Source organism: Zootoca vivipara, chromosome 6 (genome assembly GCF_965207765.1).
Source record: "Zootoca vivipara chromosome 6, rZooViv2.hap1.1, whole genome shotgun sequence".
Taxonomy (NCBI): domain Eukaryota; kingdom Metazoa; phylum Chordata; class Lepidosauria; order Squamata; family Lacertidae; genus Zootoca; species Zootoca vivipara.
Genome location: NC_142589.1, coordinates 12,834,948 through 12,861,754, shown reverse-complemented (window position 1 = coordinate 12,861,754; position 26,807 = coordinate 12,834,948). Strand labels below are relative to the sequence as shown.

Sequence of the window (26,807 nt, the reverse complement as noted above, 5' to 3'; positions counted from 1 at the left end):
TATAGAGGGCAGCAGCTGCCCATGGTTTTGCGGGAGACTAGCCCTTAAAACTTCTCATAAGTCTTTTGTGGGATTCCTAAAAGGTCTTCCCTTTGTCGTGGGGCTGCTTCTGTACTTCAGCACTGCTCTAACTCATGCAATGGAACAATTCCCATTATGCTTTTACCTTCTCTTCTGCCCTTTTTTCAACAGCTGGATCCTATAGCCCAGGCATCCCCAAACTTCGGCCCTCCAGATGTTTTGGACTACAATTCCCATCATCCCTGACCACTGGTCCTGTTAGCTAGGGATCATGGGAGTTGTAGGACAAACATCTGGAGGGCTGCAGTTTGGGGATGCCTGCTATAGCCCTTGCTTGAGAAGACTGACTTTATTGGGTCCATTATGCTTCCCTGCCCCTTTCCTTCCTTTTGTCCTTGCCTCCTATGGCATTAACTTCTTTATTTTTAATTTATCTACAGTGCCTGACTTATTTTGTTTAAGCTGCTTTATAAAGAAAAGTAATACATCTGCAGCATCACAAACCCTGGTTCGCCCCAAACGGGGTTCCTCCTAAACAGGGTTTGCAAATGCCCAGACTTGAAACTCTGGTTAAGATGGGTAACTGGGTACATAAGAAGAGTCCTGTTGCGGGATCTGGCCAGTGCCCAAGCAGTCTAGCATCCTGTTCTCACAGTGACCAACCAGAGAATGCTCTGGCACGGAGAGAATGCTGGATCAAGGAAGGGGGAATTCAAACCTCAAAGGCGGCCATCAAACCATGTCCTGGTGTTAATCTCTTAATTCAGGAATGGGAAACTTTTGACCCTCCGGAAGTTGCTGAACTACAACTTCCATCAGCCCCTGCAAGCATGGCCAATAACCTGGGATCATGGGAGTTGTAGTTCAGCAACATCCAGATGTCCAAGGGTTCCCCACATCTGTCTTAACCAAAGCTCAGGTTTGTGTGTCAGGTTTTATACAGAATTCTGCAGAATCCTCAGTGTCTATGAGGTTTAAGTGGAAAAAGTTCGGCAACTGCACTAAGTAGCTTACAGATCTAAAGTTTGCTGTGGTTAAGCAGGTGGTATTACAGCAGAGGGAGTGGAGGTTCAGGCAAGCTGGGTGAGCACCCTACAGAATTCTCCTTATCTGTGCTGCTCTTTTAGAAACGGGCATCATTTTTCTACCTCCCATTTAAAAACACCCCTTTCTTCCCTCTCATTTCAGTCACCCTTCCTTTTTCTTATTCCTTAGACAGGTTCTACATATTTAGCTCATTTAATCTTTGCCTCGTAAGTCAAGGCTGTAATTGACAGCCCTGTCATGAAGAGGGGGGATGTGGGGGACACGTGTTACTCTGGCGGATAGCATGCTTTGCATGCAAAGGTCCCTGGTTCAATTCCCGGCATCTCCAGGTAGGGCTGGGAAAGACCCCTGATCTGAGCCCCTAGAGAGCTGCTGCCAGTCAGTGTAGATAATACCGAGCTAGATGGAGCTCTGTGCAAAGCAGCTTCCTATGCTCCTCGGGGGGTGAAGTGCTTATGGGTGCAGCCACTTGGCTGTGATTGAGAATTATCATCTGCACCTTCCACCACATCCCTCCTTGGTGTTCGGACACTACCTTTCTCAAACCCTCAGCTGCCTTGGTCCCCTTGTAACAGTGGCATCATCATCATCATCATCATCTGTATATAGGGCACTCATGTTCAAAGCATCTGCAGTGCATTGATTCAGATCGCATCACCTCAGCAAGGTCCCATTGTAGATTACAGTAATTTAAAACAGCTAAAAACTTATAACCTTCCCCAAAATAGGATAGGTCCCGAAAACACGCAACTCAGTGTAAAAAAGGTTTATGCTAATTTATACCACTTTAACAGTCATAGCTTGGCCCCAAAGGATCCCCTCGCAGCTACAGTGCCTGGCACCCTTGACGAACTGCAGGTCCCAGTGTTCTTTGCAGGGGGAGCCATGGCGGTTAGAGTGGTATGCAAGTGCTTTGCATGTAAGCCGGTCGGGTCTAATGCTAGTCCTACCCAAAGTAGACCCCTTGGAATTAATGGGCATGACTTAACGTTGGTTCATTCATGCCACTCTGATTTGGACTGACTTAGATGCATCCCATGGTCTGAAGCTCAACATCAAAAAAACCAAGATCATGGCCACTGGTCCCGTCACCTCCTGGCAAATAGAAGGGGAAGAAATGGAGGAAGTGAGAGATTTTACTTTCTTGGGTTCTATGATCACTGCAGATGGTGACAGCAGTCACGAAATTAAAAGATGCCTGCTTCTTGGGAGAAAAGCAATGACAAACCTAGACAGCATCTTAAAAAGCAGAGACATCATCTTGCCGACAAAGGTCCGTATAGTTAAAGCTATGGTTTTCCCAGTAGTGATGTATGGAAGTGAGAGCTGGACCATGAAGAAGGCTGATCGCCGAAGAATTTATGCTTTTGAATTATGGTGCTGGAGGAGACTCTTGAGAGTCCCATGGACTGCAAGAAGATCAAACCTATCCATTCTGAAGGAAATCAGCCCTGAGTGCTCACTGGAAGGACAGATCCTGAAGCTGAGGCACCAATACTTTGGCCACCTCATGAGAAGACTCCCTGGAAAAGACCCTGATGCTGGGAAATATTGAGGGCACAAGGAGAAGGGGACGACAGAGGACAAGATGGTTGGACGGTTTTCTCGAAGCCACCAACATGAGTTTGACCAAACTGCGGGAGGCAGTGGAAGACAGGAGTGCCTGGCGTGCTCTGGTCCATGGGGTCACGAAGAGTCGGACACGACTAAATGACAACAACATGGTCTTGCCGTGACTACCAAACTCCTTACAAGCAACCCTGCAGGGGAGATGCACTGTAGGCTGGATTGCAGAAGGAGCAGTTGCAGGGAAGTGACTTGTCTGTTCAGGATAAAGTGAGCCCGGTGGCTTCTAAACCAAAAGTCTGTCTAGTCTAGCATTCTTGCAGTCAGGGCCTCACAGTAGTAGGCCAAGGTTTAAATGTTCCTTTGATCGTCCTTGAATCTTCCTGCCACACTTTCCATCCTCTCCTGCCACACCAGAGAACCACTGTACTGGATTGTCTGGCCCAGTCTGCTCTCTCCTGCCCTCTGGACTCTCTCTAGGCTACACCCCTTTTCCCCAGGCCACGCTCCCACCACCAACCCTGCTCTTCTCCCTTCCTGAGCCGTTTGCCTGACTAGAATGCATCCTTGAGCTTTTACCTGCCCGGATGGAGAATAGAGAGTAAATTTTAACATTTTCTTGCCCCACACAGTTTCGCTTGTGGCCCCTGGAAGGTTGCCTAGATGGTAATGTGGCCCTCTGTCTGAAAACAGTTCCTCACCTCTGGCCTAGTTCCACTTGTGTCAATAAAGGCAGCTGCATCTGGCATGCTTGATAAATTTGTGCCACCTTTCTCTTGATTCTCAGCAACCACCAAGGAAGCCTGTTGCTCCTTTGTACCCCAGCTTGATCCAGAAGTGAGCAGAGTGGGCATTTCTGTCCTCTCTCCTCCCTTTTCTCAGACTCAGAATTTGGTAATTACAACAAGGACGGGAGACCTTTTTTTTCCAGCTCAAGAGCTACATAGGCAACCTATGGGAGGCCACATACCAGTGGTGGTGGATGGGGCCAGAGGCAAAAGTGGGCAGAGCAACGGATGAGACTTACATTGCAGCCATAGTGATGTTAGTCATTTCTACACCTACACACATACCCCCTACACACACACACACACACACACACACACACACACACACACACACACACTATATCAGTCTCCAACTAGGCAAGCAACAGACATGATCAAAAATAACTCAAGGCAGGCCACTGACAAGTGTGGTCTGTGGGGGGGGGGGCCAGGGCAGGCCCTGAGGTGAAGAAGAAGAAGAAGAAGAAGAAGAAGAAGAAGAAGAAGAAGAAGAAGAAGAAGAAGAAGAAGAAGAAGAGTTTGGATTTGATATCCCGCTCTATCACTTCCCTAAGGAGTCTCAAAGCGGCTAACAATCTCCTTTCCCTTCCTTCCCCACAACAAACACTCTGTGAGGTGAGTGAGGCTGAGAGACTTCAGAGAAGTGTGACTAGCCCAAGGTGAGTGCCGAGGGCCAGATGGAAAGGTGTGGAGGGCCACATTCAGTCCCCAGACTGAAGGATCCCCACTCTGGTATTACAATGTAGTCACTGACCAGCAGCACGGACAGACTGTTCTAGGGGCCAGCCACGATGTTGCACTGAGGCCCTAGAACATTCTGGGAAAGCAAATTCTCAGTCACCCACAGGGCATGAGAGCAGATGAAGTGGTGAGTTGCGTGTTGCAAACTGTCTACCGGTTGCTGGTGGTCTCTGCTCTACGAGGCTTGAGGCTCGTCGTCTTGGAATTTCTTGTGTGTCCTACCATGGGGGATTGTGTGTGTGTGTGTGGGAAAGCTGGACAGAGGCTGGTCTTTGGGGGAGGGAATCCCTCTCCACTTTCTGGAAATGGGAGGCGGGCAGCACTCGTGCCGTTTGAGCTCCCCCCCTCCGACAGAGGCTCGTTCTCCAAAGCATTACATGTATTACTGCAAAGCACGCAGCAGAAAGAAAGGGAGCGTTTTATGAAAGGGGGTAGCAGAGGAAACATTATGGCCAAGACCTTTTATAGCTTTTCCCATTATTATGGTTTAAATCTTGACGTGGTCTTTATTTGCAGTGACAGTGGGACCAGTAAAGAGGAGAGGCTTTTTCCGCCTCCCTCCCCCACAACCTCATCCCTCCCTCTCTCCGTCTTCCTCCTTGTTCTCCTTCCGAATTTCCCACACAGGGATATAGATCATAAAAAGCTTGCGAGCGGACTTTGCGGTCCGTCTGACACCAGCTTCCTTCTCTCCCCACCCTCTTATGTCGCGGAAGTTACAAGCAGGGCAATGTCGCTCCTGCGGATGTCTGAGATGTGCACGGAAGTTTTCATTATCGAAAAAGCGTCGCCGCCTGAGTTTTCAAGCCCACTGTCAGATGGGAGTGTTTTGCTCTGTAAATAGTCCAGGAAGCCTTTTCAAAGGGAGAATTGGGGGTTCAGGATGGAGTGTCCCCCCACCCCCTATAGGTAAAGTTTTCTGGGTAGTATTTCTCTTTTTAGGTGTTTCAAATGAACAGGCACATAAAAGGGATGCGTTGAATTTTAGTAGGGCAATCTCACCTGTCTGATAATATTTTCACCTTCAACCTTTAAAAAAGCCCCCCCCCTTTGAAATTGATAGAAAACCCATTTTATGTGATTTTTATGTGATTTTTTAAATGTGATTTTTAAAAAGACATACACACAGGGTTCTGGTTATTCACCCAGCAGATAATATATAAGGTTATATGGTTAGCAAATTGCAGACTAATAAAAGCCTAAAATACAGGGATTAAAATATACTAGTATTTTGTTTTGTTACACACACAAACACACACACAAACCCCTCAACAAAGGCTCAGTGTAGTGAAACAGAGAATGTACATCTGTGTCCAATTACAAGACAAATAGTAATGATTTAATATTGGAGGTGTTTTTTCCTCTGTCCATTAAAAAAATAATTATAATACATAATATTATTGGATAAAGTTAGAAGTAGTATTTCACTTGATACAATCAATGGCTAAAAACATAAGCCAAAAGCATAGGTCACTACAAAAACTGGAAAGTTGTGGACAAAGTTTTTGCTGGACCTTTGAGGAGATCTTAAGACTTATCTCTATTCTTGCCTTTGACTTTCTCCCGAAAGTTGTCTGTGTGTTTTAAATATTGGTATGCTTTGGTTAAAATCTGGTGACTTGGAGTGGGCTAGCAGCTGGTTTCTTAATATTTTATCTACAAGTATCTTTATTGCATTCCCCCTCTTTAAGTGCCAGTTGCCTTGGGGGGGAGAGTTTGCTCTCAAAGGCAGCATTTAAATATTTTCCATCAGGAGTGGGTGCCGACTTCAAGCTTGTCTGATTCTACTAGAACTCAAAGATCCACTCAATCAGAGCTAGGTAGAGAAGACCCACCGCTAGAAGGAATGAACTGGGTGCTTCTGAGCACATTCTGTACCTAGGAATTTGTTTTCAGACTGAAGCAAATTCATAGTTCTTTTCACATAGAAGTTCACTCTTATTTAGCTTTTTTCGTACCTAGCTGGGTAAAAGTTTGTTGGGCTGTTTATGTTGTTTAAGCAAGAAGGAGTCGGACCTCACCCCCATCTAGTGTAAACCATTCTGAGGTGCTCCAGGAGATCTCTGAATCACATTTATTTATTTAATAAATAAAATTGCAAACAGATGATGAGCAGAATTGGGCCTACCTATGAATACGTGGCATATTAGTATGAAAGGATTCTAACTCCCGAGGGTCAAGTATTTTTTGGAATCTGCCAAAAACTTGGAGGAAGTCTCCTTTCCTCATTGCATAATATTCTATCCTCCAGGTGAGCCACAAGGATGGTAGAACCTGAAAACGTTGCTGGAAGTTTAGAGCTTACTGGTGTCTATGTGTCTATTAGGCATGGCTGGATCTATCAATATTGGTTTCTCTCATTTTTCCAATCTGAAGTTCAGTTTCTTACATTTTCCCACAACTATTTGCAAATTTATTTATTTTAGTCCACATGAAAACTAGTCAAGTTTTTAGTGCAAAATTTATCCTAACAAACACATTTTTTAATGTCGTTTTGCCCAAATATGCACATTTCGGTAAAACAAATTTCCCAAATATAATGCATTTTTTTAAAATAAAAAAATGTTATTTTCTCATTTACACACACTTTCTTTGTTAACATTGCTCGGCTGGAGAACTGCATTTCAAAACCAAGTGCAAATTTTAGAGGCTAGGGCTATGTTATTCATGTATTGTTTCTGAAAGTAAAAATTTGATGGGTTTCTTTTTAAATGTCATCCAAATCAAATTTCTCCTCCATTGCTAATGAGGATGCTGTTGTCAGTGACATGGGTTTCCTGGAATATTTTGAATGGGGAAAGTTTTTCTATGTAAATTTAAAGGAATTTGCACCAAGGAATTTTCAGTTTGCATCAGATAATTTTCTGATGCTCTAATTTGGCATGGTTATTTCACTTTTATTTAGTAAACAAAGCTAAAAATTCTGTATCTACTGATTTTGCTTAATATTGTAATTGGCGCCTGCAACATTAGCGTCTGTTGCAGCAGAAAATTTTCAGAGAGAAAATAAATCAGTGGAAGAATTTCTTTCCCACACCTCATGTTATCACGCTAGAGAACTGTGTGTCACTCACAGTGAAGTTATCCTGGAATGAGAAATCTTGAGGGAATTCTGCAGGAAAATTTTCTGTTCAGGATACCTTCCTGACAAAATCTACGAAGCCTTCTTTCATTGCAACACAAGCCTCTTGCTCTAGGTCTGTCACATCAGAACAGCTCATCTTGATTGGGATTCTATTCTTTAAAAAGCAGCCAGCAGCAAAAAACATCACAGGTTTGTCGAAGAGAGATGCTGCCTGGCAATTCTCAGCCAGAAGTGGACTTCTCTCCAACTTAATTGCACAGGTAAATGGCAGGCTGGTAAATAGCGGCTCGCCCAGGGCGAAGAGTGGCTGCCTGCAGGCGAGCCGGAACAAATTCCCTGCAAATTGGGTGAGAGTGACTTCTTTCGTTCTTAAAAGATTTATCTCCTGTATGTCAGCGGAAGTGTTTCTGCTCCCCGGGGTTTGATTTTAAAAACAACAGCAATTAAAGCACTAAAACTGGGGAACGATAAGATGAAGGTGCAATTAAAAGCAGCAGAAGCAGTCAACGGAAAGGGCAGTCAGAGGGAACCAATTCAAATAATTAAAAAAATAAATGGGAAATAGAAAAAAGCAGTTCTTGTCCAAGGCTGAAAGGATATGCAAGGAGGTACCAGGAAGGCCTCTCTGGGGAGAGAGTTGCAGGGGTAGGAAGTCCATAATTGTGTGGTTGCTGCCTGCCCAATCTCAGAAGTGGGGGGCGGGCACCCGAGGAAGAATCCTTCTCCTATTATTATATTTACATTCATTTCCACATTGCTCCCCCTCTCCATTTCATCTTTACAGCAACTCTACATAGTAGGCTACTTTTGTCTGTGTGTGTGTGTGTGTGTGTGTGTGTGTGTGTGTGTGTGTGTGACCGGCCGGGTCCTGGCACATTTGTGACTGGGGAAGGTTGTTTTGGCACAAGTGACTTACATGAGTTGCTCTTGAAATCACTGATAAGTGCTGGTCTCCTGAATGTTTTGAAACCGTAAAAATAAAATAAAACAGGTGTGCATAGGTATTAAATGTGCTGTGTGCTAGTAACTTTTGTGGATCCGTTTGGAAGGGTGACTAATGACTTTACATAAGAGATAACTTACCTGCCAGCCTGAAAAGCAGCTCTCCTGAGTTCATCACATTATTATTATTATTATTATTATTGCCTGTTGCCATGCTTGTAACAGAAATAAAATTGCTCCTTCAGGTGGTACATTCTCTTCCCTTTTCTGTTTAGCAGACTAAATGGTCTTCTGTCATGAGCTGCCCGTTTAAGATCTCCCATCCCCCAAGAAAGGAGTCAGCCCTGGATAAAGACTATAGTTCAAAGGGAAAAGCATCTGCCTTGTACACACAGGTTTAATCTCCAGGTAGGAGATGGAATAAGACTCTACCAAAGCCCTGGAGACCCGCTGCCAGTCGGAGCAGGCAGTACTGAGAAAGGTGGACACAACGGCCTGACTCTGCACAAGGCAGCTTCTTATCTTCCTGTGATCATGCACAGACCCTGTTCACGTCCCCGGACGTCACTGGTAGCAGGCAGGTCCTCAGCGGCCGGCTGCTCAGCCGTGAACTCTCCGTCTCCCTCTTCTTGCTGCCAACTTTTCCATTTAGCTGGCGATCCCGTGCATCCCTTAAAAGGGAAGGTTTTAATCTAGCTGGCTGCTACCAAGTGTTAAAACAGGAGTTCTTTTATTTATTTTTAGCTGATGTGCCCCATTGAGTGTTTGCTGAGGGTTGCCTTCTTGTCTTCCCCCCTTCCCCCTCCCTCGTCCCTTTCCGGGGACTCTGTCGGCTGCCCGAAAAGCCCACCACCCAGCCGCTTCCCCTCCTGGCTCGGCGAGCTGTCATCTTGCCGCGATGGTTGCAGAAAAGGATCTGTATTTAAACAGCAGAGCAGCCTTGGGATCTCCCAAGCAGGGTATTAATGCTAATTCATCCGCTCGCCCCCCTGCCGCGCGCGTTATTTGTTTAAATCTGTAGAATCCCACGGTGCGTTTATATCCTCGCCAGAGTGAGCCTTCGTTCCCTGTAATTATTTAACATTATATGCTGATATAAATTGTAACAGTTAAAGAATGGTAATGAGTAAGCCCGTTTGGGAGGGAGGGAGGAAAACACAAACTTAACCTTAGAAATGGCAGAGTCAGCTCTCTTAAAACAGCGGCCGGGAACTTTGCAACAACAACATTTCCCCCTTCCCCGACACTTTTATTTTCCTCTCTCCCCACCCCCCTTTTGTCCGCTTCCACAAGTTTGAGACGTTGATCATGTTACAGGGATGCCGTCTTGTGTTCAGGCCGAGAGAAGCTGAGAAATTGCACTGAGCTACGGACCTCCCCTTAAGACTTGGGAACATAGGAAGCTGCCTGGTCCACCTAGCTCAGTATTGTCTACACTGACCGGCAGCGACTCTCCGAGGTTTCAGGCAGGGAGTCTTATTCCATCTCCTATCTGGGATTGAATCCGGGATGATCTGCGTGCAAGATACCGGTAGAAGCTCTGCCACTGAGCCCCAGTTTCCCCCCAGGGCTGGCTCCCTTCACCATGAAGGTAGGAAATCTTTAACAGCAGGAGCTAGTAATAGAAGAACATTTGTTTTTCTAAACAGAAAAGGGGAGAGAAGGTACCACCTGAAACCAGTTTGATCTCTGTTACAAGCATGACAATAGGCACTAATTATACAATGGTGGGGATGGGGGACTGTAAAGGACCTTTTCAAACCAGCAGGAAATTACCTCCCATGTACACAAGCCATTAGTCAGCCTTCCAAATAAATCCACAGAAGTTACTCTAGACACACACACACTGTCACTTGTGCAATACGTAGGCAGAGGTTAAGCATACATCCTTTTTAAAGAAAACAAAAACCCACAAAGGTTTGTATCCACTGTTAAGCCTACTTAGAGAAGACCCATTGAAATCAATGGGCACGGCTAACTTTGGTCCATTAAATTCATGGCTAACTTTGGTTCTGCTTCGAGCAGGACTTAGTTGGATAAGGTCCTTCCTGAAGTTGTTACACTGCGTCGTCATTGGTTTATCTAGCTCAATATTTACTACAGTGCCCAGTAGCATCTCTCCAAGTTTTCGGGGCAGGAGTTCTTTCAGCACCTTACCTGTGGTCTGAACCAGGGTCACAGCTGCATTTAACATTATGAAGCACACTTAACATGCACATGGCTCCCCCCCCCAAAAAAAATTCTGGGGACTGTAGTGTGCTTGTCACTGAGCTATCATTCCCAGCACCCTAAACGAACAACGGTTCTCAGAATTTGGTGGGGGAAGCCACAGGTGTTAATTGTGGGCCTTTTTTTGGTTGCACTACACCCTCAAACCCCTCTCCCCCCAAAAAAGAAAACTTATGACCATATTATTTTTGTTAGAAAAACAAAACTGTTCTATCTCAGCCTGGGGTACATGAGAATAATGATCTGTTTGCAGCGAACAGGTATGCAAACAGGAGAAAAAAGGAGGAATGAGTTGTCTGGAGGTGAGCAGCTGTCAAAAGGGAAAGGCAGTGTGCACTTCGAAATAAACTCCTGCACCCACCCCGGTTTCTGAAAGGAGGAGAGAGTGAGATCGTTGAGGTCTAGAGCAAAAGCTACTGCGAGATTTGCAGAGTGCAGCGTGATGGTCGGTCGAATTGCTTTGGCAGGCTGGACCAGTGCCAGCCTTCACCACAATTCATACTGTGTCAGTTTAATAAATGCACTACTTAAATTATGAAATTACAAAAGAAAAAAGAGAATGCACTTATTCAGACTCTTAATACATTAAAAATAAGGCATTAAAACACTAGCTTTCTCTCCCCCCCACCCTGCTCCCTCCCTCCCCCTCCCCTCCTTTCCAGAATCAATAATGAACAGGAAGGCTTGTAGACATTAACAGTCATGGACATTCAAACTCTTATACATAAATTATCTGAGAAAAATGCACATAAGACTTGAATAATGTAAATACATTAATGCATTTAATAATTTAAACATTAAAGCGTAGGCAGGAATTCGCGGCAGAGGCTGTTCTGAGATAAGGAACGGCCCTGGAAGTTGCGTGTCCCGAGATCGATGGCCAGTTTCCCCTTGAGAAAAGTCTCGGGTGGGGTGGGGTGCGGGAGTCATGCGGCGAGAGTGACCGCTTGTCCAAAGCAATCCCAGGACGTCCACCATTTTTATCTTTCGTCTTTGTTTTGCGGTGCCCCCACCGGCGCAACCTATCCTTCACCGTAGCGAGCACAATTCTCCTCTGAAGGTGCACCAAAGTTCTTAAAATTCCTCTGTGTTCTGACTTCATCTTGTGTGAAATCTTGCCATTCCGAGGAAATAATAGGGGATCCCACCCAGAATGTTGTGTCTTTGTCAGGCCAACTATGCGCCATGCGTTTAAAGCAGCATGATACCTCATTAAATAGTCGTGGCTTCCCTTGAAGAATCCTGGGAATGGTATTCTGTTAAGGGTTCCGAGAGTTACGAGGAGGTTGCTATTTCCCCTCCTTAGAGCTGCAGTTCCCAGAGAGGTTTAACAATCAGACCCTCTTCCCTGGAGGACTCCGGGAATTGTAGCCCTGTGAGGGGAATTAGGGATCTCCTCACAACTCTCATCACCCTTAACAAACTACAGCTCCCAGGAGTATTGCTTGGGGGAAGCCATAGCTGTTTTTAAATTGGGTTAACAGTGCTTTAGATGTCTTTAGAGTTGGAAGAGACGGCTAGGATCATTTAGTCCAACCCACTGCAATGCAGGAATCTTTTCCCCAACGTGGGGCTTGAACCCATGACTCTAAGATTAAGAGTCTCATGCTCTACCAAGAAGAAGTGCTTCCTTTTTGTCTGTCCTGAGTCCATTGGATGCCCACAAATTCCGGTGTTACAAGAGAGGGAGAAAAACTTTCGTCTATGGTGTGCATAATTTTATTGTGGTATATCATGTCGCCTTGTACTTGCCTTTCCTCTAAGCTTAAAAAGTCCCCAAATGCTGCCAGAGCCTGAGTGCAACAGCAAATCTCCCTGCAGAAATCCAAGCTTCAGTTCCTGCAGAGTCTCGGGATTTACTGGATTGTTAAGGCCTCTGTTGCCCTTCACACTTTGCCAATAAAAATGCAGGGAGAGTAGTCATGTCAGAGCTTGCCCTGAGAGAGCCTAGCTTCAGGTTGGGTACAGGCATATAATCGCAACAGGGATAATAATCTTCACAACGCCCAAAATGATCTGCAGCTTTGCCTTCCTGATCGATTGGCTCCTTAGGAAGTTTTGAGGATTGGCCACTTAGACTTTTGACTGGCCTTCCCCAAACGAGGTGCCCTCAAGATCCTTCAGACAATACCTCCCATCATCTCTGACCGTTGGCTGTGCTGCCTGGGACTGATGGGAGTTGTAGCCCCACAACATATGGAGGGCACCCGGTTTGGGAGAGGCTGCTGAGGACCTTGCCTTGGTCTGCAGGTCCAAGTCAGGATGGCTGGCACAGCAGAGCAGATCCGCCTTCCTGGTTCTCGTCCATGGTTCTCTGCAAGAGCTGACCAGCGCAACCAAACTCTGAAGGTGGGGATTGCTTGGGAATCGGAAAGACCTAGACCTGCAAACTCTCCAGAGGGCCGAATCCAGGTAACTGGCAGTTCAAGACTATGGCCTGATGCCAGCTCCCATTCTGGTCGGAATGTACGTGGGAAAGGGAGGTAGCTTAGTGGTTAGCACCCGCTTGGCATGCAGAACATCCCCAGTTAGGGCTGGGAGAGACAGTGAGAGAGCCATTGCTGGTCAATGCGTGAGGCAGATTCCTATGCTGCTATTGAAACCAGCCTTTTGTTCAGAACAATGAGGACTAGAATCTTACTGCTTTGTTTTTAGGGAACGGGTTGTAGCTTAGAGGTCAATTGCCGCATGCAGAAGGTTCCAGGTTCAATCCCCCTACATCTCCAGGTAGATCTCTCTGTCTTGCATAGCTCTCCAAGGGAAAGGGTCACCTGCTGGGTGAGCCTTTTGCCGGGTTTCCTTCGCATGTGCAGTCTTCCCCCCCCCCCGATCGTCCAGGTTTATGCAGCCAGCGGGGAGCCTGGCGCAACCCAGAGCGGGGCAGAGGAGGCCCCTAATCTCATCAGAAGTGCTCTTAGCCCGTGTACGTGGAGGCCACTGAGCCGAAATGGCATCTAGACGGCCTCGGCCCTGATCGAATCACTCGTTGGAAGTCCACCTAATTAAAATAGAGCTTCATTTTTCTGAGCCGTTGTTTGGCAGGAATTCGAAACGGGCCTAACCCAATTTCTGCGTGTTTATGAGCCCTTTTATTATATCAGAAGTACTTTTCTGTAAATGTACAGGGCCAGTGGTAAATGAATTGATCTCCAAGCATAGATGCACTGTGGACTAGCTAACGATTTCTCTTTCTGATTTCCCTCCACTCAGTGGACTGACCGAGCTACGCTGGATGGGTTGTTGGAACTTGTTTTCTTTCTTCACCTTCCTCTCCTCCCCTTTCATAGGAAGCTGCCTTTTACCAAGGCAGACATCTGATCCATTGAGCTCAGTATTGTGAACACTGAATGGCAGCAGCCCTTTGGGATCTCAGCCAGTGAATCTTTCTGTGCCCTACCTGGAGATGTTGGGGTTCTTCTATCCTACTGGGGTAGCTCAGTCGGTAGAGCATGAGTCTGAGCCCCATATTGGGCAAAATATTTCTACATTGCAGGGGGTTGGACTAGATGACCCCTGTGACCCCTTTCAACTCTAAAACTCTATTATTCTATGATTCTGCATGCAAGGTGGATCACAGGAAGCTACCTTATACCTAACCAGACCCTTGGTATTGTCTGCTCCAGTGTTTCTCAAACTTGGGTCTCCAGCTGTTGTTGGACTACAACTCCCATCATCCGTAGTGGTCAGGGATGATGGGAGTTATAGCTCAACAACAGCTGGAGACCCAAGTTTGAGAAACACTGGTCTACAACTGACTGGCAGCATCTCTCCAAGGATTTCAGGCAGAGGGCACTTACTTGGAGATCAAACTGGGGAACCTGCCTTACAGGGTTTTTTGCAACTATCACAACATGATAATAACTGTAAAGCACTTTGAATGCTCAAATGTACAATATTTTAGATTCGTTTGCATATTTAAAATCACTTATCTGTCGCCTTTTACCAGAATGATTATAAGGCAGTTTACAAAAAAAGCTGCAACAATACATACATATACACACACACATATATATTTATATATGAATGAATGAAATGTTCTGAGGTTCGTTAAAAGCTGGTGCTGGGCTGGAAATGCCTGAGTAAAAGAAATGTGTTTTTTAAGCAAGTGGTGAAAATCCAAAGCTGTTGATTAGTCAGAGGGGTTTCACAGGAGCGGTTTCCTGCAAAACATTCTAAAAACACAGAAGTGATTTTAGAAGCAGCAGCTAAGGATTGCAGTGAGTTAATTGGTTAGATTAGTCCAATTAAAAGCCTTTTAGTTGGCTTAAAAAAAGGTGTTCCACATTAGCAAGGCAGCATTTTTTAAAAATGTTTCTTTTAATGCAAAAACGATAGCTGGGAAGCTACCCCTGAGAAGAGGCATCTTCTCCTTTACATGAGGAAAAAGGAAATGCCGCCTCTTAGATTAGGGTAAAAAATGCATTCTGTCTTCTGTGTGCTTATGGGGCGGGGGGGATTGCCACATCTTTGTTGCTGGCATCCATCTGTCTCGAGAGACAGTGGAGTGCGCCTCGGGTGTGTGTGTGTGAATCCAACCATTAGCTAGCAGCACCAAAGTGACTTTCCCAGGGTGCAAGCCTGGGCAGTGTGTATGGAGGGCCTGGGCTGCCCAGACGACAAGAGCCCCCTCTTGTCCAAAGTGCTATGCAGCCGTCTTAGGGGCTCCATTCTGGATTTGTGTGTAGGATTTCGTCCTTAGCCTTTTCTCCTCCCGAAGATATCCCTCAAGGCAGTGGAGGTTTAGGGTCAGAGTTTTCCTTCTCCTAGGTGTGCTACCTTCCCATCTGTCCCTCCCTTCCCTCTGCAGCACGTGCAGAAAACCGCCTTCACCGTTGGACCCACTGTTGGTCTCATTTGCTCAATCCGCCAAAGCCTGTCTTCACATGCAGGGGAAGTCCCTAAGTCACGTAGGGTTTAAGACCCATCAGCTACTGTCACCTGGCTTAGCCGGCCAGTTGAAGCCAGTTCCCAGGGAGTGGATGCTGTCACATGCTGACAGCTTCCAGGAGCCACAGGTGAGAGACGAGTGCAGGGTGGGGACCAAAGGTGGACAATCTACTCCAGAAGGGGCATGACATGTCCCCCACCAGAGGTACTACCCTCCCCTAACACCCAATACACCCCATGCATGTCACCTTTAAGGTACGGCTAAAAAAGGTGTTCTGTGTGTGGGAGTGGGGGGGGGAATGCCTCTTTTAGTATTAAGCTAAAAGATGCATTCTCCTGTGTGCTTGTGAGAGAGTGAGAGCAGGCAGAGTGCCTCTTCTAGATCAGCTTCTCTGTGTGTGTGCAAGGGAGAGGGAGTAATGGGGTTTTTCTAAGATGATGCTAGAAGAGGCATTATGTTTTCTCTGTGGCTGTGGGTGAGCAAGAAGGGAAACTGTCTCTTCCAAGGTTGCAACCATTTAAAGCACATGACTTCTACCAAAGGATCCCGGGAACTGTAGTTCACCCCTCACAAAGCTACAGTTCCCAGCAGCCAGGAGTCTTTGGGGGAAAGTCATGATAAAAGTGGTTTGCTTCCACTTTAAATGTGTAATGTGGCTGGGGCCTCAGTTGGCTACATCCCTATAATTCCGATAGAATATGGTGCCTCTCGCCATCATGCGCAAGACTTGTGTGCCTGCCCCTTCTGCTGACCAGGTTGGCTCGGAGCTTCAGGGCTCCTGGGCTCCTTATTTACAGACCCTTATCTTTAAACCAGGCTGTTCTAAGGGTTCCCCAAACCATCCAGAGCAGAGTTGAGAAGGACATGGGGGAAAGACCCACTGTGCAAGCAGGAAATCCTTATGCTGATGGGACGTGTTAGTTGGAGGTCTCCCGACACCTGCCCTTTGGAACTCCCTGACTATTGACATTAGGCAGGGGCCATCACTGTACTCTTTTTCGTTAAAAAACATTTTTGTTTATTCAAGCCTACCTGGATATGCAGATATGTATAATGCTGATGTGTGATTTCACCTGTTTTTAATTCATTGCTGGTTTTAGTTTTGGGATGTTTTAACTGTTTTCGCCCATAATTTTATTGTTTTGTTATTTTTGTAAATGACTTTGAGGATCTTTTTTATTTATTTGGCAATCCAGCAGTGGATGCATTTCATTAAATAAATATGCTAATAATAAAAATGGGTACCAAAAATAATTTTCTTATACTCTGCTACTTCAGTTATTTGCAGGGGGTTTGACTGGATAACACCCCCACCCCCCATATCCCTTCCAACTCTACAATTCTTTGATTCTATGCTTTCATTCTCCTTGTTAGAAATAATTCCTATTTCTGTTATATTTACTTTACTTTTTAAAGATTACAACAATGAAAATGCTGTTTTTGCTTGAGCATTAAAACCTAGCAAGAGAGGCCAGTCCACCCCCCCCCCTTTGCAAAAAAAAAAAACCCAACAACATTCGATGTAAGAGGCTTGGTTTTTTTCAAAAAAATAAATGAATAAAAATCTAAAAACAAAACCTCAGCCTTGGAAAAGTGCATTTGGTCAATTTGGACCGTAATGAAATATAGAAAAGACTCAATAAAAGGGCCTTTATTACTTTAAATGTTTTAAATGTGGACTTTTTAAGCCCATCAGGTTAATGTTTTTGTATCATTTTTTGATTCGATTGGGAGCGCTTTTCCAGGTATCTTTGGCACTCGAGTGCTAATTGGATTTCCGCAGATAAATGGTGCTAGCAGCTTGCAGCCCTTACCTCACCGCGTTTCTTACTTCAGCATTTTTTTTTATTTTATTTGTTTTTACTGTAAATGTTAATAAATCTTTGCATGGCTTAAAAAGAGTTGGACAAGGCCAGGCAGAGAGAGAGAAAGAGAACCAGGCAGTGGGTTTGGGGGGGCGGCGGAGATTTTCCTGCAGGAAAGTAAGGACAGGAGGTAACCAACCCCACCACCAAATGTGAGATTTCATTTTGGGAGGTCAGAAGAGTGAAAAGCATCAGATCCTCCATTGCAATTATAATAATATATATATATATTTGCAAAAATGGGTACTCAGCCAAGCAGCGATCCATAATCCTTAAGATAAAAAGCGTTGATTTCTCCAGCAAGCCCTCCAGACAGAGCTTGGAGGCATTCAAATTGGGTTACCATTGATGGGGTGGCATAGATGAGAATGCTGAGGCGTGGGGGCTGTTTTAGAAGAAATACAAAAAGGAAAGGAAGGGAGAGAAGGAAAATCAAAACCTTTTAGCGATGGTGCTCCTGGACCCAATAGAGAACTTGTGTCCAAATGAAAGGATGGTGCCCCGTTTGGGGCGAAGGGTTGACTTTGAGAATAAGGTGGGGTGGGGAACACACCTCTGGTTTACAGAAAAGTATAAACCAATGGAATTATCAACAGGGAAAAAAGTTAAAAGCAACAACTTGAAAACTTCAAAAAATAATTAAAATCAAGGATAAGCTAAAAACCAGTTCAAAACACATGTCAGCATTATACATGTCTGGATAGGAATGCCTAAACAAAAATGTTTTTAGCAGGCACTGAAAAGAGTATACTTGGTGTCAATAGGCAGGGAGTTCCAAAGTCTAGTGTTCTGCCACACTAAAACATTGCTTTTTTATGAGTGCTGAACAAGTATTACGTGGCACCTGTAACTGTGCCAGTTCCAAACTCTAGTGGCCGAGTGGGCAAATATGGGGTAAGGTGGTGCTTTGTACTGTGGACTGTGGGCAGTACCTTCCTTTCTGGGTGGGGTGTTTTATGAAATATGGGTGTGGCACATCACCTGTTTGTGGTATGGGTGGGGCTTGTGATGAGATGTGGATGGGGCTACAGTGAGCTCCATCCACATATTGCTGCTCCTACACAAATACTTTTGCTGGCCTTTCTGCCCACACAATTTCTCCTTCCAAATTCTGATTATTCGCCTTCAAGCAGACCTTGGAACTGCACCCAACTCTGAGTAGACCCACTGAAATGAACGAACTGAAGTTAGTCATGCCCATTCATTTCAGTGGGTGTCTTCTGAGTAGGACTAGCATTGGATACACCTTGTGTACCTGGATGGAAAACTTTAATAAAAGCATAAGGACTAGGATCTTGTCCTGATAAATTTGGAAGGAAGTTGCCTGCCAGCCCCAAAACAGAAGGACTGTTCTTGTCTTTGCTAACAGAATAATCTGCATTGTTCTTTTGGTTTTGGGTTTGTTTGTTTGTTTTACATCCAAACAATGCTGTATGAGCTGAATCCTTGTACCCAGGTAGCAGTCCTCTGTAAATATATGATGCGTGTCTTTAATCTGCTGGTGCCTCGCAGTGCTTCTTGTGTAGGTAAAGGACCTGCCGGCCTCCCTCCCTCCCTGAAGAAGATAATTGGTTATTAATTTTTTAGTAGGTAAAAAGTGTAATTGTAATAATGCTTGACATGTGCTGACTGCTTCAAGGTTTGGGAAAATGAAAAACACACACAAACACACACACACACAAAAATAGTGCTTTGCATGCAAGACCTGCTCTCTCTCTCTCTCTCTCTCTCTCTCTCTCTCTCTCTCTCTCTCTCTCTCTCTCTCGTTTTGCAAGGGCCTCAATCCCTTTTGTTGAAACCGGTTCCCCAAATTTGTGATGTTAGTGGCATGGAATGCTTTATATTTGGAGTTTGTGTGTAAGCGTAAGACCCACCAGTCCACAAATCAACCTTCAACCTGTTTTTCTATGTGGGTCACCTGCTGATCTGAAAGTGCCTTCTGTCTGGAAGGAAACAAATTCAAAGCCTGGTGTCATGCAGTGGTGCGGCAGGTGGATTTTTCCAAGGACAGATCGCCCTGCTGTGGATGACCCAGCCTTGCCTGATACAGAGATGCAGAATAATCTGGCCCCAGAAGCAACTGATTGAAAGAAGACAATAGCAGAGCAGGGACTCATGCAGAAGCACAACAGGCAGTCTCCTCCGAGCACGGATAATGCTGCAGCATCTCTGCTTAGGCCCGGAGAGGGTAACCCTTGTCTGTGTGGAAGGCAAGCAGAAATAGACCAAGACTGTCCACAGAGAATGAGGTAATGGACCATGTGACCTTTCTCCCTGATGTGCTAGCTTTCTAGGTGAAAAGTATCTCAGTGGTAGAGCCTCTACTCTGCACATGGATGGTCCCAGGTCTGAACCATCCTCTTGTCTGAATCTCAGGAGTGCTGCTGCCAGTCTGTGCAGACAGCACTGGCCTAGACGGCCTAATGGTATAAGACAGCTTCCTATGTTTCTTCTTGCAAAGAGTGGTTTGTTGTTGTTTTGCAAAGAGTGGTTTGTTATTAGCACACTTTTTTCAATGCTTTGCTCCATCCACCCAAATTCTCTAACCTTGCTCGCATTACCAAATCCTCATTCTTTCGTGTACGCGTAGACTGCGGGGGCTAGCCTGCCTTCCACCCAACCCCAAATGAATCACCCAACACCCTCCTGAATTTGCAGCAATCTTTACATGCAGCACGCTAATGTCTCTCCCTTGTGTGCCATGATGCATCATTTTGGGAATGAACGGTTTCGGACTGAGATCTCTGCATGGGGAGCAAGGGTCAACAGGGCTTTGAGCCTGTGTCTGTGCTGCTTCAGAGCACCTGAATTTGACTGTGGACAGTGTGTGTGTGATTTTTGCATGGGTGCTGAGGAGAGGAAGCTTGCGCTCCCTGCCTCCCGGAGAGTCTGGTTTGCTGCCTTTTGATGGAGCCCTTTCTCTCCCTCCCTGGTCAGGTTATCATGACAGGTCTTTGGTTTTTTAAAGAATAGTTGAACGTAATGGCCATAAAAGATGCCGGATGGCGCTCGTGGGAGGCTGAAGGAGTCCATTCATTCATGGAATATTTACAGCGCGGCCGACAGCCCTACAAGCCCGTTACTCATCCTACCTTGCCTCGTTTTGGAGCCGGCCTGGGCAGGCAAAGAGAAGGCAGCTTGCATGGGCACAGGCTGGGCTCGGTTGCCCTTAACGTGCCATGATAGAGCGAGGGCCGGGTGCTCTCTTGCGTTCTTCTAGTTAAACTGTGGAACTCACTCCTGCAAGAGGCAGCAGTGGCCACCAACTTGAGCGGCTTTGAAAGAGGATTGGACAAATTTGTGTAGGAGAAGGCAGTCATCAATAGCTACTAGCCGCGAAAGTTATGCTTTGCCTCCCTGGTTAGAGGCAGCTATGCTTCAGTATGCTACTTGCCAGAAACCATGAGAGGAGAGAGTGCTCTTCTGTTTGGGTTGTGTTTGCAGGTATAGACTGCATAGCATTTTTGAGGGGGTGGGGAGACTCCCTCTTTGCTGCTTTTAATGGGTTCAGGGCAGCTTAAGTAACCCCACCTTCCGCAGCAACTTCATTCCCTGCCTTCCCCCCAAAGAACCTTTTTGTTCTTTAAAGAAAGATTTTGATAATCAAACTCTTATGTTCCACCCTGGGCCTATAAAATCTGAAGATGGGTGGAAGATATTTCACTTTTGAAATGTGGCTACTCTGCAAAAAAAAAAATCATGCTGTTGTTCAAGGAGGGACTCTGCACCCCCCTCCACATATTTAAATATATATCAAAGTGTTTTAAGAGAGACTTGGGTCAATAATGCCCTGCTTTAGAATTCCCTAAATACATATTTACACAATAGACCTTAAAATATATTAGTCTATATCATGTCATCTTCTCTCGTGGATGTTTTATGCCCTGAAGCGCATCAGGATAACAGTTTAAAGAAGAAAAACAAGTATAAAACATGCAAACTGGAGCTAAGAAACACTCTGCGTTTGTTTTAAATAAAGACTTGTGAAGTATAGGGAGGGAGGGAGCTGTGATAAGCTTCCAACATGTTTACTCAGAAGGGACCGCTATTGCTTTCAGTGGGGGCTTCTAGTTAAATGCATAGAGGATTGCAGCCTAAATATGTCCCATTTTGCTCAGTGGGACTTCCTTCTGACTAAACATGTATAGTGTTGTGCAAAGAAGGAGCTATGGAGTAGGTAAATTACTTCTAATGAGAGCCAAACCAGTTCACATTTACCAGAACTGCTCTGAGGGAAGCAGACAAGAGCTGCAACTCGCACAGAGAGGCAGCAGGCAGCCTCCTATGAGAGACTGGTCATTCTGCTGTGTGTTGCTGTATTGGAGTGAAGGAATGGCGCTCCACCATGTGCGAAACCCTACAGAGTTAGGCCTGGTCTGTTGTGCATGCAATGAACTGAGGTGGTAGAGTCCTGAAGGTTGCAGACAGGACTGTACCACTTCCTGCTTCTGCTTCTCTTTTTTCTTATTTAATGCTCAATTAATCCATGTTTCAAATGGTTTTTTATCATATGTTTTATCCTTTCATTAGGACACATGGCAAAAGCGAGAGTTTTTAAAACAAATAAATCTGTTTAGAAACATCTGACATACAGTATAGGAATGCTAGCATCAGATCGGGAGAAAACCCTTCATGGAAAGCCCACTTTCCAGTATATCCGATTACATAATGCAAGGGGCATTTTGGAGGGAGCATTCAAAATAATAACGATTTCAGCACATACTAGTAGCAGAAAATTTCCCCTATCTCAAGGGTGTGGAATATTTTTGAGCTGTGGGCCTCAAATCTTTTCTTCCTCCCACCCTGCGGGCCAACTTCGACAGGGGGCAGGACCATCTCCCTCTCAATCATTTGCTCTCATACTGACATCAGGTGACTGGCAGGACCACCCACCTGTAAAAGTTGGGGACTCATAGGGATGGGGAGACGGGGGTAACAGAACAGGATTTAACCACCCGCTCATCTACTAATGGACTGTGGATACAGTGGGGGGGGGAAGTATTTGATCCCCTGCTAAATTTGCCTGTTTGCCCTCTGACGAAGAAATCACCAGTCCATAATTTTAATGGTAGGTTTATTGTAGCTGTGAGAGACAGAATAACAACAGGAAATACCCCAGAAACCCAGAAGACTGTATACGTGTTAAATCCTGCTTTCTGCTTTCAGGAAACTGGCGTGTGTAGTCAAACCGAGCAGAATTGAACCCCGACCATTAGCTGATGGCACTTGGCCATTGGGTAATGTCAGCTGACTGACAGCTAGGCGTGCTTTCTTTCTTTTTTTAAAGGTCAAACGTTTATGACCTCTCGCTTCGTTCTGTGCAGGGTTTATGGTAGTTCTGAGTCATGGAGTTCCTTTGCTCCTGCGTTCCTTCTTAACATTCAGCCTGATGAAGAGCCCTGCTGAACTCAGAAGTGTGCTCTTGCTTATTTTTGAGAAGAACTTTATACTGTTGCTGCTGCTTGGATTTTATTTTCCCCTCCCCAAATGGGTCACCATTGTACCTTATATCTTTTACTGCTTTGGAGAAGCAGGTGGGAAAATTGCATTATTATTATTATTATTATTATTATTATTATTATTATTATTATTATTATTCACTCACTGCTAGGCAGTAGACTGCAGAAGCTGGCTTGGTCCCAGAATAAAACCCAGATTTTGCAGGGTGAGAGCGACAGCTTACCTTTCACCCCTCTTCTTAATCTTAATTGAGTGTAGCTGTGAGAGGGGAAGGCATTGCCGTCACAGCACCCCACCCCACCCCCACCTTGTGGCACAATCCCAGGGAACCTTCAACAGCTCAATCCTACCTCTCTCTAACTCAGAAGTCAGTCCCACTGAATTTTAAAGGGGGCTTGCTGCCAGGTAAAATGTCTGTTGCAGGATCGCAGCCTTTAAGTGGTGCCTGTCTATGATCATTAGAGATAAACTGTATTTAAAGAAGATCTGGGGATTTTTGTAGTACTTTATAATAATAAAATAATAAAAACTGCATACGAAAAGGAGAATAATCCCCCCAATACACCCTCTCCTTTCTCTCCCATGTCCCTGTCATATGCTAGGTTTTAATGAGCAATTTTAAAAAATTGAAAATAAAAGAGGAAAATGAATAGGTGTTGAACCAGCCTGTGATATGTAAATGCCAACTAGTAATTACCTAAAACCACAATTTTATTTCTGTTTCATCTTGCAAAACATTTCATTTCCACCGAGTGAAAACACTTAATTTGGGCTGCGTTTTTTCCACCTCTCTCTCTCCCTCTCTCTTTCCACCGGCAGGTGACAAGAGGGCACACTTCCCCACGGCGGTGGCTAGGGGGAGCACCAGCTCTTTGCTTGAGCGATGCTCCCCTGAATCTCATTCCTTCCCAAGGTTATTCCTCCTCCGGGATGGAGATTATGAACTGGGTATCCGGCAGTCTTGCCTATCCCTCGGAAGACTAGAGTCTTCCTTTATTCCTCCCCTCTCATCTAGTACTTTTCCGTAACCTGTCACATTTAAAGGTTGGTCCAGAGTCCAGGACCCAGGATCTAGCCCACCAAAGAATGTATATATGATAGTCTTTAAGATAAAACAGGATTCCTTTTTCTGCCCGTGTTGCGTTGTATGCAATGCTAGTCCATTGAAGGGAATGGACATGACTGTCTTAGATCCATTGATTTTAGCTGGTCTGCTCTGAGTACAACTTAGTTTTGTGTGTCAAATATTTATCTATAAATAGCATTCTTTTCAAATAGGTCTCTTTGGCTGGTTAATATTCTGGGGACCTCTGACCATTAGGTCCAGTCATGACCGACTCTGGGGTTGCACGCTCATCTCGCGTTACTGGCCGATGGAGCCGGCGTACAGCTTCCAGGTCATGTGGCCAGCATGACAAAGCCGCTTCTGGCAAACCAGAGCAGCACATGGAAACACCGTTTACCTTCCCGCTGTAGCGGTTCCTATTTATCTACTTGCATTCTGACGTGCTTTCGAACTGCTAGGTTGGCAGGAGCTGGGACCGAGCAACGGGAGCTCACCCCATCACAGGGATTTGAACCGCCAACCTTCTGATCAGCAAGCCCTAGGCTCAGTAGTTTAACCCACAGCGCCACCTGGGTCCCTGATTAATATTCTACAGCCTTGTAAATGTGGGGTTTTTTTGGGGGGGTGTATTGTTTCGTTGCTTTTGTTTTGAATATTTATTTGTGCTTTTATCTTGTATTTTTATCTTGTGAACCGCCCTGAGATCTTTTGATAACAACAACAACAACAACAACAACAATGACAGCTCTTCTAGGCTGGCACCCACAACACTTTTATTGTGAATGAGTACTAGAGTGCTTGTGTGCGTGCGCGCACACACACAAAATTCACAAATCTATATGCAAAAATAATCCATATGCTGCAACAGTAAACCCACGTATTGTTATTATGTCCTCATTGCAAATGTTCTAAAATATTAGAAATCTTTCTGAAAATACAAATTAAATGCATAAAGCTGTATTCAGCTAACGTTTGCTCAGAGTAGACCCACTGAAATTAATAGGTCCAAGCCATAGCCATCAATCTGTGAGTCCGTTCTCAGTAAAAGTTAGTCAATTACAAATATCCTTAGAGCTGTATCCAGTGCCCTACTCTGCATAGACCTATTGCAAATAGTGGGCATTAATTTCTATGGGTCTGTTCTGGGTAGGACTAGCATTGGATATGACCCTGTGATTATACAATGCATTAATATGAATACATGACTTTATAACACCATATCCCACTAAGCCCCTGCTATTCAGTTCCACAACGTTCCCAATAACTCATTAGTCTGGATGATACCCTCAACAGTTTTAATCCAAAATGTGTTCAAAAGACCACTTTTCTATAAAAAAAGTTTTGTCTCCCACCCTGCCTTCTCTAATTCTGTGAAGTTTTCCCATAAACATGAGGACCATTTTGGGTTCAACCTGGCTTTCCATTTAGCATAATGAATTCTTTAAAGTGTTTTAAAACATTTTCAGGAACCCTGATGTGATTGCTAAGTCCTCCAAACACATTTACTTTGAAGCTGGGATCATCTGAAAGGCTTCCTTCTGCTTAGCCTGGGGCAAAACAACCCTCTCCGTATTTGAGACACTCTGTACAATAATTCCCATTGAAATCAGTGAGCTTACTTCTGTGTGAGCGTGCAGACTGCTGTGTTCCGAAACACTCCACCCACATTGAAAGACCAATAATAGGTTTTACTAGGGACCATCTCTGCTGATAATTATGTTTGGTTTATGTGTAGCAGAAAGCCAGTGTAGTGTGATTCGAATCCCCACTCAGCCATGAAGCTGACTGAGTGACCTCTGGTCAGTCATTGCCTTACAGCCTAGCCTACCTCACAGGGTTGTTGTGAGGATAAAATGGGGAGGCAGTGAATTATGTACACCACCTTGAGCTCCAAGGAGGACAGGTAAAATATAAATATAAATAAATATAATAGGAGGAGGATGGGAAAAACAGTGGCCATCCAGATGTCATTGGACTTCAACAATAACACAGGGTTATTGTGAGGATAAAATGAAGACGGGGAGAGCCGTGCATACCATCTTGAGCTATGAGATAAAAATGCAATTATAATACAGTAATAATAATAATAATGATCTTTTTTGCCATGATTGTTGTTGTTGTCGTTAATTTTGACAATTTATATAACCACTTAATTACTCCCGCCTCTAAACGGCGTACAAAAAGAGAGAGTTTTAGATCTATGAAATCAGGGATCCATTAAAAAGCTTTCTGGAACAAATAAGTCTCCAGCAGGCACAGGAAGTTCGACAGGGAGATGGGGCCTGTCTGACCTCAGCTGGAAGTGAGCGCCATTAAATTGGGTCCCCAATACTGAACACAAGGTTCCTGGTGGATATGAGCCCTGCATCTGAGCCGTGGGGGAACTATTAGCAGCGACTCCCCACAAAGAACCCAGTGATTGGGCAAGTAACCAACCGGTCATCGAAGTATCCTAGACTCGGAGTTGTTAGGATCTTGTAAGTTACGTAATACAAGAAACTGTTAGGAATGGGAGCCTCTGTGTTCAGATATCACAGGTTGAGGGCAAACAGGAGAGCAAGGTATATATTCCTTCTTGCCCAGTTGGGCTGTCCTCTGTTGGAACCAGGAAGCTGGGATAGATGGATTCCCTAGCAGGGAGAAAAACAACTTGGTGTCTGCTCAGAATGCTATCCACCAGAGTAATTTGCTAAAACTGATAGGGCAGGGGGCTTGAGGAGAAGATCCGTAGAAATGGCTACCATTTCAGGCAACACCTAATTAATCAATGATACTCATGGCTGCAGGATGCCGCAGGATGCATAAATAGCTTTTTAAAGCGTTAGAAGATGATAATATGAAGGGCTGTGGCTATTAGTGGGGCTATTTAACAAACCAAATGGAGATTATTTACTTGATTAGTCATCTGCCTTCCGACTGATTAATTGAGTGATTAATCCATTAAGTTTAAATAAATGTACATATTGCCTGGACCCTCTGTATTTTTGAAATATGGAAGGAAGTGCAAGCTAACTCCCGCCCCCAGAGGGTTGGTAAACAAAATATACCACAATGTTAGAAGCACAGAACCGTCTCTTAATGTTTTCTGTCTTCTTCCTTGTCACAGCTA

At 44.9% G+C, this 26,807-nt stretch overlaps 1 protein-coding gene across 2 annotated transcripts in view; it reads left to right on the top strand.

Annotated features, from left to right (window-relative positions):
- PEX14 (peroxisomal biogenesis factor 14) overlaps positions 1 to 26,807 on the top strand; it is a 116,238-nt gene that overhangs the window by 19,819 nt on the left and 69,612 nt on the right. The window contains exon 3 of one of the 2 annotated variants that reach the window (XM_088671549.1): positions 12,670 to 12,831. The exons of the other annotated variant lie outside the window; for it this stretch is intronic. Coding sequence (XP_088527675.1) covers positions 12,670 to 12,831 — 162 coding nt within the window. The remainder of the gene's footprint in view (positions 1 to 12,669; positions 12,832 to 26,807) is intronic. 2 annotated transcript variants of the gene reach the window in all.